Source organism: Hakea prostrata, chromosome 3 (assembly GCF_041222555.1).
Source record: "Hakea prostrata isolate BN-2017 chromosome 3, UWA_Hpros_2, whole genome shotgun sequence".
NCBI classification, from domain to species: domain Eukaryota; kingdom Viridiplantae; phylum Streptophyta; class Magnoliopsida; order Proteales; family Proteaceae; genus Hakea; species Hakea prostrata.
In genome coordinates, this window is record NC_142602.1 from 26,372,377 (window position 1) to 26,392,092 (window position 19,716).

Sequence of the window (19,716 nt, forward strand, 5' to 3'; positions counted from 1 at the left end):
AGAGCTGTGAAACTCTAGCTAAATGAAGGCAAAAGTTCAACAAAAGAAAATAACTTAAAAGATCATAACAGCCCTACATAAAATGAAAAATTGTTTCATGCACAATGATAAATGAAGGACATGAGCACTGATCAGAGAACTAATTCTCTGCAAAGTTCATCCCATTGGGCACCCACAGCTGGTCAGTTAAAAAGAAACATTTTCACTAAAAATTGCTTAGTATTCAATCACTGGAAAGCAAAAAAAAAAGATTAAAAAAAAAAAAAATTCAACAATATATCACCAAGTCACAAGTTCAAAGGGAGTAGACCAGTTCCTTACACTAACAGAATATATGATCATCATTCATCCACTACCAATGAAGTGACTGTTGTTACGGTCCAACGTTATTTTTTAAGGATCCAGTGTGTCGATATTGAGACTGTCCTACCTGTCTGACTTGTTCGCGCTTTTCTTTCTCTGTGATTGATTTGTTGCGAGAACAACCCTGAAGAGAGAGGGGGGGGGGGGGGGGGACTAAATTAGGACTGTAAAGGGTGATGCAAAATGTCAAGATCTAGTCCCCAGATAACACCAATGTGTTTGACCTTTGGGGAATCTACTAACAGCCTACGGGCAAGTGTGGAGATCTTGGAACTGACCTCCCTCCAGATGGCTGTCCAAAGTTTAGGGAACGAGATTTGGAAGACTATAGGTGTAGGTTGCATTTCGATCCAAATGTGAGATATAGTAGCACGAGAAACCAGCTTCCCAATAGTGTCAGCAATGAAAGGGCCCCTAAAAGTGGTTCAAAGCCAACAGCGTCGAATGGGAGCTGTTGTTTATTATGAACCAGATGAAAGAGAGGGCTCCAGATAGTCATAGGAGGCAGAAGAAAAAGGGTGTGAAATATCTCTAGTGTCAGAGGCTGCAGATAATGCAATGGGGGGGAGGAGGTGGAATGGGGTTATAGCGGGTGACAAGAAAAACTTAGGTGTAGGCAGTGACAAAGTGCTCTGAAACCTTTAACCAAACAAGATCGGACCATGGGACCTTTGGACTAAGGAGAGGCTTGGTGCCAAGAAGATGAAGTCGAGAAGAGCCCAATTCTACAGAGGAACCAAATTAGAGTATCAACAACAACAAACTAGAGTATCAGGGGGGGGGGTGATTGGAAGAGGAGGCAGGCTGGACCAACTGGAATCAAGGGGAGAGATACATTAGGAGGTCACCAAGAGACTGAAGAAAAGAAAGATGAAAAAGGGACATTTTTGGGGATACTGGAGGAGAAAACAGATCTGGGGCCTAGGAAATGGAGGATGCCCGGAGGGTGCCAAAGGTCAAACTAGAAGGATACGGTCTTACCATCAGAGATATGGTAAGAGATAGATGGACGGCCAGAGGGCGGAGCTGAAAGCACTTTCGTCAAATCCAAGAGGGGCTAGAAGGCTGAGAGGCAGTCCAAAGAGAATTGTCTTTCAGAAGGAAGAATGCACCCAATTGACCCCAGTCGTGTCATCTTTAATCCTACGGATATCAAGGCCTCCTTTAACAGGCACAGCTTAACCAATGTAATCTGGAAAAACCAAGTTGGAGTTAGGAATAAGGTTTACCATTGAGTTGTTAATGCCTTACAATTCATTTCTTTTGTTCCCCACAGGGAGGAAAATAAAAGGCAGGGGGCGGTAGGGATCTGAAGGCAAAAGGGTCATACCCACTACACAAGGCTCCCGTGTCTAGTAGGGTTTGGAAGGTAGAAACCATTGTATTGATAGAAGCACTTTTATCGGATTCATGGTGATTGAAGCAGACTGGTCAACAGCGGATGACAACTTCACCCAATTGAAAAAGAAAATTGAGTCCATCTGTTGGGTCAAGAGTCACCGCCTTTTTTTTTTACCTTGTCATTCTCCACAATTACTCCAAGCTATTTGGTCCACATTCCATCATTCTTGACTCAAGATGCATGTGAAAAAATCTTCAAAATATAGATTTATCAAATTATTTGAAAAAAAAAAGCATAGCTTCTTGTGTAGCACATGCACACACTGACACACATGTGCGCTACATTGCTTGGTCACACTTTGTGATTTTCACCAGCTCATGTTCATGTTTCCCTTTCCACATGGCAGATGTAGACAGATGAAGGTGGTCCATATGATAGAGGAACCAAACCCAGCTGACATTAAACTCAAAATGAAGAACACGAGTTCATCAACAGTAAATTTAAAACCGCCATTTCAGTAACGGAATCTACAGGATTTCATGTCACTTTTAAGGCATTCATTTTAAAAATTACTTCAATAATTTATTTTAATCTGAACTGTGGTTTTAGGCATAACCCTCTATCACATGGCACTATCTGTTTCAGCACAAAGCAGTGACAGCTTAGCATGTAGCAGTGACAGTTATTTAACATCTCCAAATCTTATTACATGCATATATTGTGTGGGTGTGCATACTGTGGTCAGCTATGCTTCAAAACATTTTTTTTTTAAATTAAGAAGCAGAAACTTGTACTGATGTAACCCAGGGGCTGGGCCAGTCTTCAAGACCCTCTCTAATAGAACCAGCAGTACAATTGGGTTCAATTCCTTGCTGTCCAGATCTGAATCTCAATAGCAGTGGCTGAATCATACTCAGAATACCCTTCAACACCTAGCAGCTAGAGCTGGGTTTGATTTCCAAGCCTTAGGTACCGAAGGAGAGGTCTAGGGTTAAGTCTAGGGTTTGGGCTAAGTGAGAACTAGATCTGGAATTAAAGGAAGATATTCTATTTCACACATTGTAATTTCAGATTTAATCCTACTAGGTTTGGGTTTATTCAGAGGTTTCCTACTTGGCTTATGACTCTTGGTAAAGGGTTTGGGTTTGGAGAGGAGACAGAAGGTGTAGGAGAAGGTAATCCTGAAAGAGTTTAGGGTTAGTTGAGGGGTTAGGCAGATATTGAAAATAAATAACTTCCTTCCAGAAGGAATCCTACTAGAAAATTGGATTCCAACTGGGACTCCTTATCAGACAAGGACTCTAACCACTAATCCAATTGAAAAACAAAAAGTAGATATAGGATCCTAAAAATATTCTGAAATTTACTAGACCCATTTGGTGTTCAAAGAGGGTGGGGAGAAGACCATAGGTGCCCTTCTGAGGGTTCGGCCAGCCCCTTGGTGCGCCAATGGGGCCTGGTTTGTGGTCCAAATCCCGACGGATTTTACGTGGGCTAGGCCTGGCTACATCATGTACTCTTGTAGTTTCCTAAAGGACATCCATGGCACATTAAATTCCTTGTACTGCTTCAAGTTACCACACTGATACTCCTAATACCAATACTTCCAACTCTTGTATGGCACCCATTCTAAACTATGATTATTGTAACCGTATCCAGGCCTCAGCATGGTTCAAGAAGGGAACCATCCCGATAAAAAACAATAAAAATTTTTATGGTTTGAACCCTTACTGGAATTAAACATATGATTCAGAAGGTATTCAACATTTCCACCAAAACATACAAGTTTACTCAGTCTAGGTCAGTTGTGTCATTTTGTTACATTGAAATGGTACAAATTGCATTATATGGCTTCAATTCAATTGAAAACAGTATCTCTCTCAATTGATTTATATTGATAATTCAACAGGTTTTGTGGAAACCTGCCATCAAGGCTAAAAGCATCAACTCTTAGTGGATTTTAGACATTCCATTCCCTATTAAAGGTAGAGAAATTTGTTAGATGCTTGTACCACTCATGACTCATCTCCAACAAAGATTTCTGGATTTGAGGGAGATTGGTTGAGGATTGTTAAGGATAAGTCTTCGGATAAGTCTACACAAGAATTGCTCACACAAAACCCTAACCCTACCCTAATGGGCTCTCATCGTGCAAAAAGTGTTTGCTAAGGATAGAAGTTCAAACTCTGGTTAGACACATGCTATAACAGTTTATCAACCAAAATCACTCTTCTCACATATGATAACAGTTCAAGATGAATTCTACCTGGTCTCAAACTCCCGTACAATTCAAAATAATTTGAATTCAAATATTTGTAAACCCTATTAGAGACCTTGCAACTTAGTAACTTAGGTCTCCACAAATTCTGAAACGCATAGGGATCATTCTATAAGAAGGGGTGTAATACAGTGTTTTGAGACATAGTGGAACCCTAAACTATAGCATAGTTGTCACGGTAACAAGGCGATGCGAGGCGATTTTAACTAGTTGGGGTGATGAGTCGACGAGGCACCCTCCGAGGCGCTTTTGAGGCGGTCGAGGCGTTTTAAGTGAAATTTTTACTTTTTAGTGTACATCTCATACACTAATTCATTATAAACGTATCTTATATATAATAAAAAAACTAATATTAGCCATTTAGCCTACCTCAAGTCATCCAACAAACTACAAACCACACATAGTAGGTCCTAAATAAATTCCAAGTATCATACTATCATTAACAAGAATCAAGATACGATAAAATGTAACTAAATAGTAAACACATAGATGCATGAGCAAAACAAATAGACACTAGACAACATACCTTCATTAAATCACCAACACTAGCATCCATACATGTTTTGTGGTGCACAAATACAATAATACACATGATAAGATACATAAGGCTGCTTAACTTATTATTCCAAAAGCAAATTAGTCGTATTCCCAACAAGTCATCTCTTTTATTGCCATCTAAGCCATATTAAGGCAACTTTGAAAGTTCTAAAATTGCAATTTCAGACAGAATATTGCCAAAACAAAAAGGATTCCTAATGAAAGCATCGATAGATCATAGAAGTGCAAGCACATAAATCAAATGCAAGGGATAAATAAATAAAAGCAGATAATATCAAATGAATTGCAGTTCAAAGGAATCTCATGTACACAGTGCATACACCAAGCAGTATATCTCAAGAATGCAAACCAAACCAGGAAAAAAAAAAAAAAACAGCTTATAACATTGTTACAATGCAGAAAAAAAAAATTTCCGGCGACATACCATCGCCTGAGATGGTGACCGAAGCTGCTGCAACTTGGTTGCTGCAACTATGGTGGCTTTCGTATGAGCCTATGAGGAGAAAAAAAAAAAAAAAGCAGAAGTAAGAGAGTAGCAGCAAAACTGTAGAAGTCGATCAATTTTGGACCTTCCAAACTGAAAAAGAGAGTACAATGGTGTCGCCGATGATGTTTCGGGCTGTCGCCGGTGATGTCTCTGACTGTCGCTGGTGTCACTGGTGGCGTCGTCGATGGTCTGAAACTAGAGTAGCAGAGGGAGAGGAGTAGCAGAGAGGAAGAAGACTCGAGAGCCAGAACCAGATTAGGGATTTCATCACCGGTGTCACTGGTGGCGTTGTCAATGTCACTGGTGGCGTCACCAATGGTCAGGGAGAGGAGTAGCAGAGAGGAAGAAGACTCGAGAGAGAATGAGAGATTAGGGATTTCGTCTCGATTTTCCCTTTTCTTTTATTTTATTGAATTGTTACAAATGATCCCATGTTTCTTAAGTACCATTTATGTAACCATTCAGCCATTAGATGATTCCCAATTGGAATCTAGTTTCCAATTCAGTTTTGGCCTTTGATTTGGAATAAAAAAATGGTGATTTTTTAAAAACCACAAAGCCGGTCGCCTAGTGGTATAATGCGTCCGATGCATTGCCTCGAACGCTACGGAGACACCTCAGATACCGAGGCGACCGCCTTATGTGTTTCCCCTGAGGCGCTCCTCGACTCACCCTCTCTATTACGGCCAGGACGCCAAGGCATTGCCAACAACTATGAACTATAGTGGACTTAGGTTGATTACAATTGAACCACTCTCTCTCTCTCTCTCTCTCTCACACACACACACACACACACACACACACACACAATTTCAACATGGCATTAGATGCCCAGTGGACGATACCTTCTTTTCCCTCCCTCACAAATTTTCTCACCATCAAGCTCACTGATGTTAACTATGTATTTTAGAGATCTTAGATTGTACCTCTCCTGAAGACCTATGGCTTGTTCGGCATCCTTGATGGTACAAATCCATGCCCATCCGCTGAAGTAACTACTACAAGCTCTTCCACTAACACAGACACGCCTTCTACACCAAAGACCACTCTCAATCCTATATGATCAATGGGTGCGACAAGACCAGCTCCTCATGCGCTGGATTATTGGATCTCTTACTGAATCCATGCACGCTCAAGTTACCAGATGCGCCAACACTAGAGAAGTTTGGCTGCAATTAGAACAACTCTATTCCACCTCCTCCAACTGCTGACATGATGCAACTACTCCTTTAGTTTCGAAATGTTAAGGAAGATGGGAGCTCTATTCATGACTATCTTCTCCAAATCAAAGGTACTGCAACCAATGTGCTTCTATTGATACACTGTTTCAGATGGAGATCTTTGCCTCTATATTTTGAATGGACTGATTCCTAATATGCATCCTTTGTTACATCAATTTCAACTAGAAGTGTGCCTATTACAAATGCTTTGTGGTTTACTACTAACACAAGAGATTTGGTCGAAAATTGATGCATCTCTTGTTGAAGTTCCTTCCCCTATGGCCAATGTGGCTGCTGCCCCTTCTCATTCTAAACCTAATATGCGTCCTCCACGCTACCAATTTCAAGGCCGGGGTAAGCTGAATAATAGAAGATGACCCTTTTGTGGTCAATCCAATTTCTCTAGACCTAATTATACTAATCAACATGCTTCCAGTGGCCAGCATTATAAACCAAATACAGGATGCAGTTTTTGTCAGATCTGTAACAAACGTGGTCATCGTGCTCTTGAGTCTTGACTGTAGACAGAGGTTTAATCATGCATACCAAGGTGACTCTCATGTGCCTGCATCATCTCATTACTCTTCTGTGGCTGATAGTAGTTGGTACCCTGATTTGGGTGCAACCAATCACATGACAGCTGATCTAGATCAATTGCAAAATTCACAACCTAATAATGGTCATGATCAAGTCTGAGTTGGCAATGGAGCTGGATTGCCAATCACACACTGGTAATATCTGTTTCCCTACTTCTACTCTAATGTGTTACATGTGCCATTCATAACCAAGAATTTATAATCAGTTTCTCAGTTTACCAAGAATAATAGTGCTCCCTTTGAATTTCATCCTAATATCTTTTATGTGAAGGATTCAACCACGGGAATTTGTCTTGTGTAGGGCAGAGCTAAGATGGATTATACCAGTTTGATTTGCAGCATAGGTTTCTTGATTTGAATTTTAAGCAGGCCTTAATTTGGGAATGCCTATCCATAGATCACTGGCATTCTCAATTGGGACACCCTGCTCTAAAATAGTTCAGTGTTTAGTCAATGAGTTTGAATTTCCTGCTTTTAATTCTCCATGTTTTCAGTACATAGTGCCTCCCAGCAAGGCAAAAGTCCCAAATTACCCTTTCGTTCCTCTATTTCTGTTTCAAGTGGAGCTTTGGACTTGATTTATTTGGATGTGTGTGGTCCATCCCCTATAGTTTCGGTTAAGGGGTACTGTTACTTCTTTTTTTTTTTTGATGATTTTAGAAAATTTTATTCGGTTTTATCCATTAACCCTAAAATCTATACCACTTGGAGTTTTCCAAAAATTTGAACTCGTGGTCGAGAATTTGTTTGATCTGCATATAAAACGCTTTAGCAGTGATTGGGGGTGGAGAGTATCAATCTATTCTGAAATTTTGAATGATTATGGTATTGTTCATCGTGTTTCTTGTCCCCACACTCATGAACAACATGGAGTTGTACAACGATGTCATCATCACATTGTTGAAACTGGGTTATCATGGTTCAAGATCTCGCGGGATTTCGCCAAGATCTTGCTTTTGTGAGCTCACAAGACAAGATCCAAGGTGAGTCTCACGAAATGTATAATCTCAAACGAGATCTCGGTTCGACCTGAGATCTTGGTTCACCCATTGTTTTAAATCTCTTCTTTCGAGCGAGAGAGGTCGAGACCTCGACCCATCTCGCCTTCTCTCGCTTCCTCTTGCCTCCCAACTCGCCGAGACCATAGAAACCTCATTTTTTTTTTATCAAATTGACATTAGATCTTGACCTACAACAAGGATTAGCACATCTACATCAAGAAAGGAAGATCAAACAAGGCCATTTGAAGGGGTTCATCAACCAAGGCCATAACAACTCTTCATGGGACCAAGCCCAAACTGCAGAGGAAATCCTAAGGCCCAAAATGATATAAGGCCTCTACAAGCCTGAGGGCATTGCCGCCTACACCCCTACCAAGACGGCCCCCCGTGTGCTTCAAGGGGAAAGGTCATCGGCAACAAAATATGAAGTATGAGCGATACCCAACACTATTATGAACTTATGGTTTATATTGAGCTTATGATGGTTGTATTATTGTATTCTCAAGAGTCGAGAATGTGATGTTCTATTGTACTCATATGGATGGAATTATGTTCGTATTTAAGTTAATTGATGTATCTTAGCACTTGTTTTTCATTTATATGCCCTAATGGTTCTACATTTCATGTTTTATAGCCTTGCACGTTCATCCCTGCAACATTTTGGTTTCACACTTAGGGTCAAGTTAGAACTCATATTTAGGGTCGTCATCTCACAAATCTAAGGCTGCTAATGTGTTTAGAAGGCCTAAAATAGGCTATATACCAACTTTGAGGCCAACGTGACCCTCAAAACCCCTATGATGGGCCCTAGAGTCCACTTGAGTTGGCCCAAAAAAACAGCAGATCTCGAGCGAGATCTCACTTTTTCTCAAGGGTGAGATTTTCCTCGAGTGTGAGATCTTGAACCTTGAGGGTTATCAATGTTATCATATGTTGGTATGTCTAAGTATTATTGGTTTTATGCCTTTGAGATTGCTTCATTTTTTACTAATCGGTTGCCTACTTGGGTTTTTGAGAATGTATCTCATTTTTACAAGCTTCATGGGAAGCACCCCGTTATAATCATCTTTGGATCTTTGGTTTATTTTGTTATCCCCTACTCGGTCCCTATAATAAACGCAATTTGGATTTCTGCATATATTAATTGGATATAGTTCTAGGCACTATGGATATAAATGTTTGCATCAACAAACTAGAAGAAAATTATTATTTCCCGCCATGCAGTGTTTGATGAGTGGCAGTTTCCTTTTCCTGAGGGTATTTCCAGTCCACACCAACACCCTGACACAATGCATCCTTACCATCTCTTCTTGGGCCTCCACCAGTCTCAAAATCATATAACCCTTTCATTGATTCTTAGGCAGCACCCTAGTTCCACATCTAGTCTCCCCTCTAATCCTACCTATCCCTTCACCACCAGTCCCATCTTGGCCAAAACTCATTCCAGCACTACTTCCCTCCCTGCGGCAGAATCCCTTTCCAACTCTTCTAACCCCATCTTGGCTGAATGCTAATCAAAGCCTACTACCCCACCTTGGCCGAATCCTCCTCTAATCCGAATGGACCCACCACTGAGGTTGCCTCTTCTCCCTCAAATTCCTCTATTCAATTGGTGGAAGATTTACTGGTTAAACCTCTGCCCACACACACTCACCCTGTTGTCACCCGAAACAAGGATGGCACCTGTCGACCTAAAGCTTATCTTACCACTTCTTCACCTGATTTCACCCTAACTGAACCCCCAAATTACAGTATTGCCTAGAATACCTTCACTAGAGGCCATCAGTGAAGAGTTTTCTGCTCTAATGAAGAATGTTATTGGTTATAAGTGCATCTTATGAATTAAAAGGAAGGCAAATGGCACCATTGAGGGATACAAAGCCCGTCTAGTGGCTAAAGGATTTAATAAACAAGAAGGGTTAGATTACAATGAGACTTTTAGTCCTGTCGTGAAACCAATAACCATTAGATTTGTTTTGTATATTGCACTTTCTAGATCTTGGCCTCTTCGCTAGTTGGATATTTGGAATGCTTTCTTACATGGTATTCTGCAAGAAATAGTTTTTATGAAGCAACCACCAGGGTTTCAAGAACCTCTCCATCCAGATCATGTTTGTAGGCTTCATCAATCTCTTTATGGCCTTGACAAGGTTCCTGGGGCTTGTTTGTCCGTCTTAGTTCATTTCTTTTGGAATATCATTTCAAAGGCTCCAAGACTAACACTTCTCTATTTTTCTACACACAATCAGATGGAATTATTTTTATCCTTATTTATGTGGATAACATCATCTTTCATTGGTAGTACCACTAGGTTGCTCTCTCATGTCTGACCCAGCTCAGTAGCACATTTGCAATTAAGGATATGGGTTCCCTTCATTTTTTTTCAGCTTGTCTCTCACTCAAACCCCAACTGGTTTCATCTTGTCAACAGTAGTACATTCTTGATCTTCTTCACAAAGCCAATGTGGCTGATTGCAAGCCTGTATCAACCCCCATCTCCACCTCAGCCCAGCTAAGCAAATTTGGTGGTGAACCCTCAGAAAACCACACTCAGTATCATAGCATTGTTGGTGCCCTACAGTATGCCACTCACACAATACGCTGTCAACAAAGTCTTCACAAAACCCTAACCCTAATGGACTTTCATCGCATAAAGTGTTTGCACAGGATAAGAGTTCAAACTTTGATCAGTCACATGCGATAACAGTTTATCAACCAGAAGGACTCTTCTCACATACGATAACACCTCAAGATGAATTCTACCTGGACTCAAACAATGTATTACACCCTTCTTATAGAAGGATCCCCATGTGTTTCAAAACTTGTGTCTTGTGAAAACCTGAATTACTGAGATACTGATGTAAACCAGAATCCAGGGGTAGGGGTCTTGAAGTAATTTCCTTAGATTTAGGTTTCCCAGGAAATTGTGAAGACCTGTGCAAACACTTCATGCAATGAGAGTCCATTAAGGTTAGGGTTTTGTGTGAGCAATCCCTAGTCTTCGGATAAGTCTTCACAAGGATTGCTCGTACATAGCATATAGTTTTCATTTTGTTCAGGATAAGGTTGCACGTAAGGATCTAGATGTCAAATTTGTATCAACCAAGGATCAATTCGCTGGTATATTCACAAAGGCTTTTCCTCACCAGCATTTCATGGTCTTACTCAACAACCTCAAGGTATCCTCAGCCCCCTTGAGTTTGCAGAAGCGTCTTTGGATAAGTCTTCACAAGGATTGTTCTCTCTCTCTCTCGCGTTTGTCTTATCTCTCCTCTTTTTTCTCACATGATTTCAACAAGTCAAGGATTCAAACTAGAAAGTTGTTAGAAACATGAACCACTCATCTCCAACAAAGATTTGTGGATTTGAACGAGATCGGTTGAAGATTCGAACTATAAAAGTTTCCGACCTATTTGGGGATGTTTGGTAGAGTGATTACAGTCTGCCAAGTTTTGGCTCAAAATATGGCAGTTTAACCACCAGAATAGTTATATGAATCCACCAACAGACCATGGAAGAGTTTCAACCAGGGTCTGAACCAACTTCTTGAACCAGTGGTGTTGTTCAACACATGGGTACTAAATTCTCATGGTTGCTCCCTGAGTGCATGCAACATATGATGCAGAACTGAAGTCCTACATCTGTGTTAAGAAGAACAAGTAGTCCAAGTGTCTGAGCAGTTTAGTAGGGATTTTTTTTTTTTGGGTTCCCAGACTTAATTTATTTTCATAAATTTTTAATCTGAGAAGGTAGTACTTAGCTTGTTGGTCAAGTGTTCACTTGCTGAACGCTTTGTTATGGGTTCAGGTCCTAGAAATAGCCTCTCCAGAAATAGGGGTGAAGGCTCCTTCCATTTGACCCCATAGTTGTCACGGCGACGAGGCGATGCAAGGCGGTTTAGGCTAATTGAGGTGATGAGTCGATGAGGCACCCTCCAAGGCGCTTTTGAGGCGGTTGAGGTGTTTTAAGTGAAATTTTTAGTGTACATCTCATTCACTCTAAATCTATCATTATCTTATATAATAAAAAAAAAACTAACATCAGACTACCTCAAGTCATCCAACATACTACAAACCACACATAATAGGTCCTAAATAAAAAGTCGCGAGAAGAAAGGAAGAGAAGAAGTTGTTTATCGCTGGCCACTACTTGCCGGAGTGTCGTCGTGGGAATGGAAGAGAAGAAGAGAGGAAGAGATTAGGGATTAGAGTGAGAGTGAGAGTGTGAAACTTGAATAGGTCCTAAATAAAAAGTCGCGAGAAGAAAGGAAGAGAAGAAGTTGTTTATCGCTGGCCACTACTTGCCGGAGTGTCGTCGTGGGAATGGAAGAGAAGAAGAGAAGAAGAGAGGAAGAGATTAGGGATTAGAGTGAGAGTGAGAGTGTGAAACTTGAGTCAAGAACTTAATTCTCTTTCGATTTTGTTTGTTTTTTTTATTTTAACATTTGATCACATGTAGTGTCATTATACATATGCATATAGGTTCAATATATGCCTTCGATTAGGCATCTTTTTCGTTATTTAAAAAAGAAAAGAAAAAAAAAGCGGACGCCTTATTGCCTAAAAATAAGGCGGCGCCAATTTGAGGCGTTCTGAAGGAGCCCAGACGCCGAGGCGACGCCTTGACAACTATGTTTGACCCTCCCCAGACCTTGCTCAACATGGGAGCTATGTGCACTGGGTACAGCCCTTTAATTTAGTTTTCATGTGACAACTTAAAAGAATCACATGAACTTCGGTTCAGCTATGTAATAGAGTTTGGCCAGGGGTGAGAGGTTATTTTCCTTCTTCTAGGCTGGCCTTTTGGCCGTACAAATATGGCCAGCTAGTGGAGGCCTTCTACACCTCATAAAATTTGAAAATAACTTCCCAAAAGCCACTGCTCTCCTACTTTTTCATCCTTGATGAGGACATTGGTCTTGTCGTTGATCAAGGCTCCTGGGATTAGAGTTTGTTCCAATCAACACTTTGTGATGTGAAGCTTTTATTCAAGTTATAGTCAAAAGAGTCGATTTTTATTCAAGTTCTCCACTCAAATAAGCTGTTGCCGAGCATTTCTTCAATGACAGTGAACGATAGTAAGTTTGAATCATCCCCAACCCCATCCATTCTTCTGACATTCTAAACAGCCAAACCCTAGAACTCCCCCCCCCCTTGGGCGGGGATCTCCAAACCTATTTCACATCCTAAACTATCAAGTACTACCTTCCATCAACAGGAAGCTTGATTCGAGCTGCCCCCTCAGTGGACCATCAGAAACCCTAGATTCCCTCCTCTTCATCTTTCTGAGAATGCTCATCTGTGCAGCCAATTCTTGTACCTATTAAAACTTAACAAGAAGTTCACTATTAAGACTCCTCTTCATAAACCAACATAAACCCAGGCATCCCTCCCTCAAACCCTCACTCTAATTTGACCTACTGCCCTGTTCATAGCAGATCCTAGCTATTGGCTTCTAGTTGGTTTCATATCAACCTAAAAGGTTAAAACTACATTAACACAAGTACTTTACTTCTGGAAGCTTGCAATTATCATTTCCCCCAACTGGTTATTTTGTTTCCATAAGCATGGCATGACCACACACAAAGAGAGGGAGAGAGGATTTTAGTTGATGCATCAACACCTACCAGATATATCATGAGTTCATTAAGAAGGGTCTTACCTGTCTCCCCAAGGAAGGTATCACTTGATGAATAATCCATTGAGAGTCAACCACACCAATCTTCTCATGTGCAGGCTGTACATGTAAAATCCAATTGATTAACCAAATATAAAGATGAAATGTCTTTCTAGATCAGGGGGAAAAAATACAGTGAATTTGAAGCAACATTGAAAGACTCAACACTCAAGGTTCAGAACAAGAAAACAGATTTCTTAATAAGGAAAAAAGGGATTGCAAGTCATCCATATCCACCACCATACATATTTAAGTGATGTAGATGCACATTTGAATTGAAAACCCAAAAATATGGACACCCTTCTAATTTGCAAAAGAGTCTACTGGATAATTATTATTAGTCTTATTGAAAAACAATGTAAAAGATTGCAGCATGAATCACAAAAATCCATTGAAATGCTGATATGCAGTCTAGAAAGGTAAGGTTGAGAAAAAGCCAACTCACCTCCACACATCTTCTTAATGCAAAGTCCAGTCCCCAACCGTGTACCAGATCATTCTACAAGCACATATCCAGTTACTTCCATTATTATACGTACAACAGGAAAGTGCTCAATAGAAAGAATAGGGATAGCACAACCAAATTATTGGAGCCTTTCGTCCCTCAAAGGGATCTACTTGTACCTGAATCATATGCCAAACACAACGCCAAGCTTGCCGTGAAAATACAGGGGCCATAATTTCTATAAATCTGAAGAATGCAGAAATAATTATAGTCCACAAAAAGTAAAGAAAGTATATGCACTAGAGATATTATGAGATTAGTTGGACTTGAAATAACATATAGCAATTAAATTCTGTTACACCATAAAACCACCAATGTCAGTCGCAGGTGGTTTGTCCAAATTATCCGGAAATTTAAACCTTCAGAAAGAAACCAGAAGGGGGTGGCAGCAGACTTGGGAGGAAGTGATACAGCATAAAATCTAAAGGGGATGATACCAAAAGCAGCAGATCCTGTACACAGTGGAAGAACAATGCAGAAATAGGAAGAGGAGAAGGGGGAGTAGAGACAGGGAAGGAAATCTCATCAACAAATAACACTCAGCTTATCTCTCAACTCATTCTATTCAATTCGAAGTTGCATCCTAATACAAGCTATTTAAAAGGAAATAAAACACAAATCCTAGTTGAAATCAAATCAAAGTTCAAACCAGAATCTCACTAACTCCTACTAAGGAAAATTAAAACAATTAAGACTAAAATTAAAACTGCACTAATCTACTCAATTAAGTCCAACTCTTGTTGGATCAAACCTCATTTGATCAGTTCACTTTTGGGGTTGGACCAGAAGCGATTGAACCAGTCTACTAATACTGCATGTAGAAACTTGAAGCTTTGACATCCAACAAAACCCCATGATGTAAGTAGGAACCCTCCCACTAGCCGAGCCCATAATTTGGGCCCAAAAGCCAACCCAAGTAGCGCAAATAATGGGCTGGCCGAACCCTATAAAGGGTATTTTGGTCATTTGGCCAATTATTTTGATGGTTACTTTAGTCAAGTAAATTCTGATATTATTATAAGTCCAAATCTACTTTTATTCTTGTTTCAGTCAGTTAAATCAGTCCTAGTTAGAGTTAGAACCCCAAATGGAATCTAATTAAATAAAGATTCCTTTTGGATAAATAGCTTTTATTTGGCAATTTGCCACATTTTTATTTGTCGCTGATATTTATTGAGTTGTTAAGACTAGTTAGGTTACCTTATTTGAGTCCAAGTCTTTTCTCTCCAATTGTAAGGCTACATATAGTCCACTCTAACCCACTGTAAAGACATGTTGAATTGAATAAGAAAATTGAGAATCTTGAGGGAAACCAAGTCATGGCTTTCTCAGGAGGGCCATGGCGGTTTTAGAAGGTCTTCTTCATCAACTCCAGCAAGCTTCTTCAAATTTCAGTGCTAATTCACCAAATCCAGCACCAGAAATTTTTAATACAATTAAGTACAGCCCCTTCCCCACCTGCAATTCAGCCAACAACCATTCCCCTCTCCCCCCAGGGCCTCGTGCACAACCTTCTAGAAAACCTCCCCCACCTAGGCACAAGCCAAGAAACCCTCCCCGCCCTGTGCAATTCATCCAAGCAACCCTCCCCACCCCTGCGGCAATCCTAGAACCCTTCCCCACTTTCCCTAAACCCTGCAGCACCTCTCCCCCTCTTTCTCCCCATTTGACCCCTTTTTCCCCGTCTAATTATTGTGTATAGTATGAAATTTCAGCAAATTTTTGCTGTTTCACCAAAGGGCAAAATAAATGGCCTACAAAATGAAAAAAAAAAAAAAAAAAAAAACCAAACTGTCGAAATCTCGCAAGACATTTCAACCAAGTTGGTTTTTTAAGTGAAATGAGGTAGAAATTTCACTCATTTCGAGCAAAATTTTGACCAGCCTTCTCTTGAGTGATTTTCAACCCCAAGTCCAATTCTTGTGATTTTGGAGTAGATTTTCGTCATTTTCTGTGTTCTTGCATGGATCTTACCAGCAAACATGTGCATCATGTGGATCCAGCATCGTTTCAGTCAGATCTTGGAGTTTTTCATCTTAAAGGTAAACCATTTTTTTCCAAACTAGATTTTTTCCCCCCCCCAGAATGCATGTTAAGAAGTTGTTGGATGGGCATGGAAATAATATAAATTGAACACTGTGCGCCAGTCTACGAACTCACAATGTCAATTTTTATTTTTTTTTGCAAAGTGTATTATTTATTTATTTTTCAGTGTCAAAAAATGTATTTTTCTACACATAAAATGTAAAAATATACATGGTACATGTCTTCTATGGTGATGAAATAAGTAGATGTTGAATTCCATGGGCTGATATACGGTCTGATAGAGTCGAAATATTTTTCTACCCAATAAATAATTATTTTATTTTTCAAAAAATAGTAAAATATAATAAATAATTATGGAAAATACGGAAAAAGGTTTTAAAATTATAGAAAAATATGAAATGCTTCTCTATGTGCTTTTACAATGTTGTCCATATGGTTCCATAGCTGGTTTTTTTGTTTTTTTTTTCAAAGGCAGTCAATTTTATTGCCAAAAAATTTTAATAAATCATTTTATATTTAAAAAAAAACATGGGAAGAGAAAAATTACTAGCTAGGTATATGATTGCTTCTTTGCATGAAAAAAATTATTTTTATGTAGTTTAGTGACTCATACAATCTTTTTATGTATGCAATAGTGATTATGTTTGGAAACAAGAGGCCTATAGCATCATAAATTGAAGGGAGGTGGTTCACAAGGCAGACAGCAGGGACAGGCTGTTGCTCCCAGGGTGAGAGATGACCCTGCATGGCAGTACTGCATACCAATTGACCGTAATAAGGCAAAGACTAACTTCTTTTAGCCAGACGTTTTTGGGAGGTGGTATAAGCGCACCTCACCAACAGTACATAGGATGTTCAGGTGTGTAACGGTGTTTCAACGAAGGTTGTGAAAGCAACCAAAGAGCTGGAAACAGGGCATGGAAGAAGAAGAGAAACAAGCACAGAGTGGCTAAGCACTAGATGAGGCAATGAGGGGCTCTTCTCCACACCCTGTTGATTCTAATTCCAATGAGGACGATGTTGATCCTATCGATGTACATATAGTAAAGGAGGCCAGGGAGTTAAAGCGGTCGATGGCAGAGAATAGAGCATCGCACCATCAAGAGCCGGAGAGGGCCAGATTTAGAGCTGCAGGAGCTAAACCATCTAGGTTAGGTATTGTATTTGACATGTTCAGGAGGTTATAGTGTTAGGGGGCTCCTTCCTCCGCAAATTTTTCATGACACCAAGATCCAATACTAGAGCAAGATTCAAATGTTTTTAAGAAGGGGGCACAGCAACCTATGATCCTAGGAGCATGGAAGAACATGAGGGGCAAGGTGAAGGAAGTAATGGCTAAATGGATGCTCCACAACACCATTCTAGCCACCAGCGCAGGGGCCCTATTATCAATCAATGATTGACACGTTCGCAAAGGCAGGTCTTGGTTACCTTGGCCCCAACCCTCATGAGGTGATGAACAAATACCTCACACAACAAAAGGAAGAGCTAGAAGCTTACATTGCAGGGATGAGGCCCTTCTAGCAGACGTATGGAGTCACAACAATGTCTGATGGACAAACAGGTCCAACTAAAAAGTCCATCGTCAACTATATTGTGATAGGTTTTCTCAAGATTTGTGGATGCATTCAGGCAGGTAAGAGACCACAGGTACATCTATAGGTTTTTGCAAGAGGAGGGACTGAAGTATGTGGTGTAGATCGTGACAACAAATTTTAATTTCAAAAAGGCCATTGAGATGATGCAGTTTGTGGAATACAATGTATTTTGAACACCATGTGCCATTGTGTCGGCCTTATGCTAAAGGACATTGGGAAGATCTACATTGTGGAGAGCATAGGGGAGATGGCTAGACAGATCACAAACTTTATATATAATCATGGCTATGCTCTTCAGATGATGAAGCAGGTACGTAGGGGTGACATAGTGCGACCCAGTATCATGATGTTTACCACAGACTACATCGCCTTCAAGAGTATTGAGGGCAAGAGAATGGGGTTGAGATCCAAGTCTACACCTTAGGCTTGATTTGATTGGATAGGATCCAAGACCCCGAGTGGGCACACAGCACAGGTATAGTATCATCAGATGACTCCTAGAAACAGGTGGGACTAGTATTGAAGATGATGGACCCTATTATAAGTTCCTACATATGGTGGAGTCCTCTATGAAGGAGCCCACTATGCCCCATATGTACGCAGCCATTAAGGCCATGAGGCCGTATGTCAAGCAAATCCAAAAGGCTGCAAATACTTACTGATGATCATCGATGATCGATGGACTGCACATCTTATGCATTCACTACATATGGCTGGAAAGTAAATATGCAATTTGTTGGTAATTCATTCATTCTTATGTTAATGAATATCTTATATCTAATTATGAGCTTCTAAATTGTGCAGCCGACTATTTTAACCCCAAATATCAGTACAACAACCGTTTGGAGCTAGACACGGAGTTGCTTGAGGCGGTGACGATCAGGGACACGAAGTTGGAGCCAGACTAGACACTACAGATCTTATGTAACACTAAGGTGATAGTAGGGACTCAGGACTTAAGAGTTGCATTTTAATTTTGAAAGACTTTAGCCAACCATTATTAATGACCGTAGATTAACGTTTTCAAGGATCGATTTCGGTCCTTTGGTTCAGAGGCTGCTATGCAGGGACGGGATTGCACAGACCAAAGTTAGATCAATAACTCGTATAGAATTATTACACTTTACAAATTATTAGTTATCTACTAAGTAATACCTAAATGTTTTTGTCATAATGCAGTTGAGTGGTAGATTCTCTATGGCGGGAGTGCAGAGAACCTTAGGAGTGTGGCGATCAAGGCCCTCTCCCAGACTTGCTCCACCTTTAAATGTGAAAGGAACTGGAGCACCTTTTCCTTGATCCACTCAAGAGGCTGAATAGATTGGGATCTGAACACCTAAATAACTTTGTATTCGTCCACTATAACTTAAGATTCAAGATGCAACACATACAAGGCCAGGTGAAGGGTGACAAGAAGCAGGAGATCATCGATGTCGTGGATATCTTCCAGGTAGACATAGATGATGAGGTGATTGGGTAAGAGACAAGGGTGAGCAGATATTGGACTAGCCTGGAGGGAGGCCTAACCCACATATTGCTAAGCAAACGGCCATTGATGTTAATGCAGTCATGGTAGACAAGGGTCAGGTACATGCACAAGAGGCAGCTAGCATTCTAGATGATGATGGATGATGGCACTGCGTGACGATGAGCTTGTGCCTTCCACATACACGCAAGATCTAGATGAGACCCTGGCTCCTAATAAGACCCAGGACAAGGATTATGATGATCGTGGTGGTGATAATGAGGATGGTGGTGATGATGAGGGTAATGATGACAATGATGATGGTGATGTTGATGGTGGTCGTGGTGGAAAAGCACTTTCAGAGCATATGACAATTCCACTACCGGAGACACAACTAAGCCCCATTAGATTCACCGGGGGAGATAGTTCCCCCTTGCCACCCAAGATGAGCACTATGGTGGCATACTTCATCATAAGACTACGAACTCCACATCAAGTGGTTACTCTAGCAGGCCTAGTGGCAAGTTCCACCCATCGAGCTAGACAAACGCTGACATGACTAGCTTGGCAGACTCAATAGG

General features: G+C 40.5%; 1 protein-coding gene across 2 annotated transcripts in view; it reads right to left on the minus strand.

Moving 5' to 3' along the window:
* Positions 1 to 19,716, minus strand: part of LOC149021910 (uncharacterized) — a 50,331-nt gene that overhangs the window by 1,161 nt on the left and 29,454 nt on the right. For both annotated transcript variants that reach the window (XM_089150089.1, XM_089150088.1), the window contains exons 12-14: positions 14,146 to 14,212; positions 13,967 to 14,020; positions 13,507 to 13,581 (exon numbers count right to left, since the gene is read on the minus strand). In XM_089150089.1, coding sequence (XP_089006215.1) covers positions 13,507 to 13,581; positions 13,967 to 14,020; positions 14,146 to 14,212 — 196 coding nt within the window. The remainder of the gene's footprint in view (positions 1 to 13,506; positions 13,582 to 13,966; positions 14,021 to 14,145; positions 14,213 to 19,716) is intronic.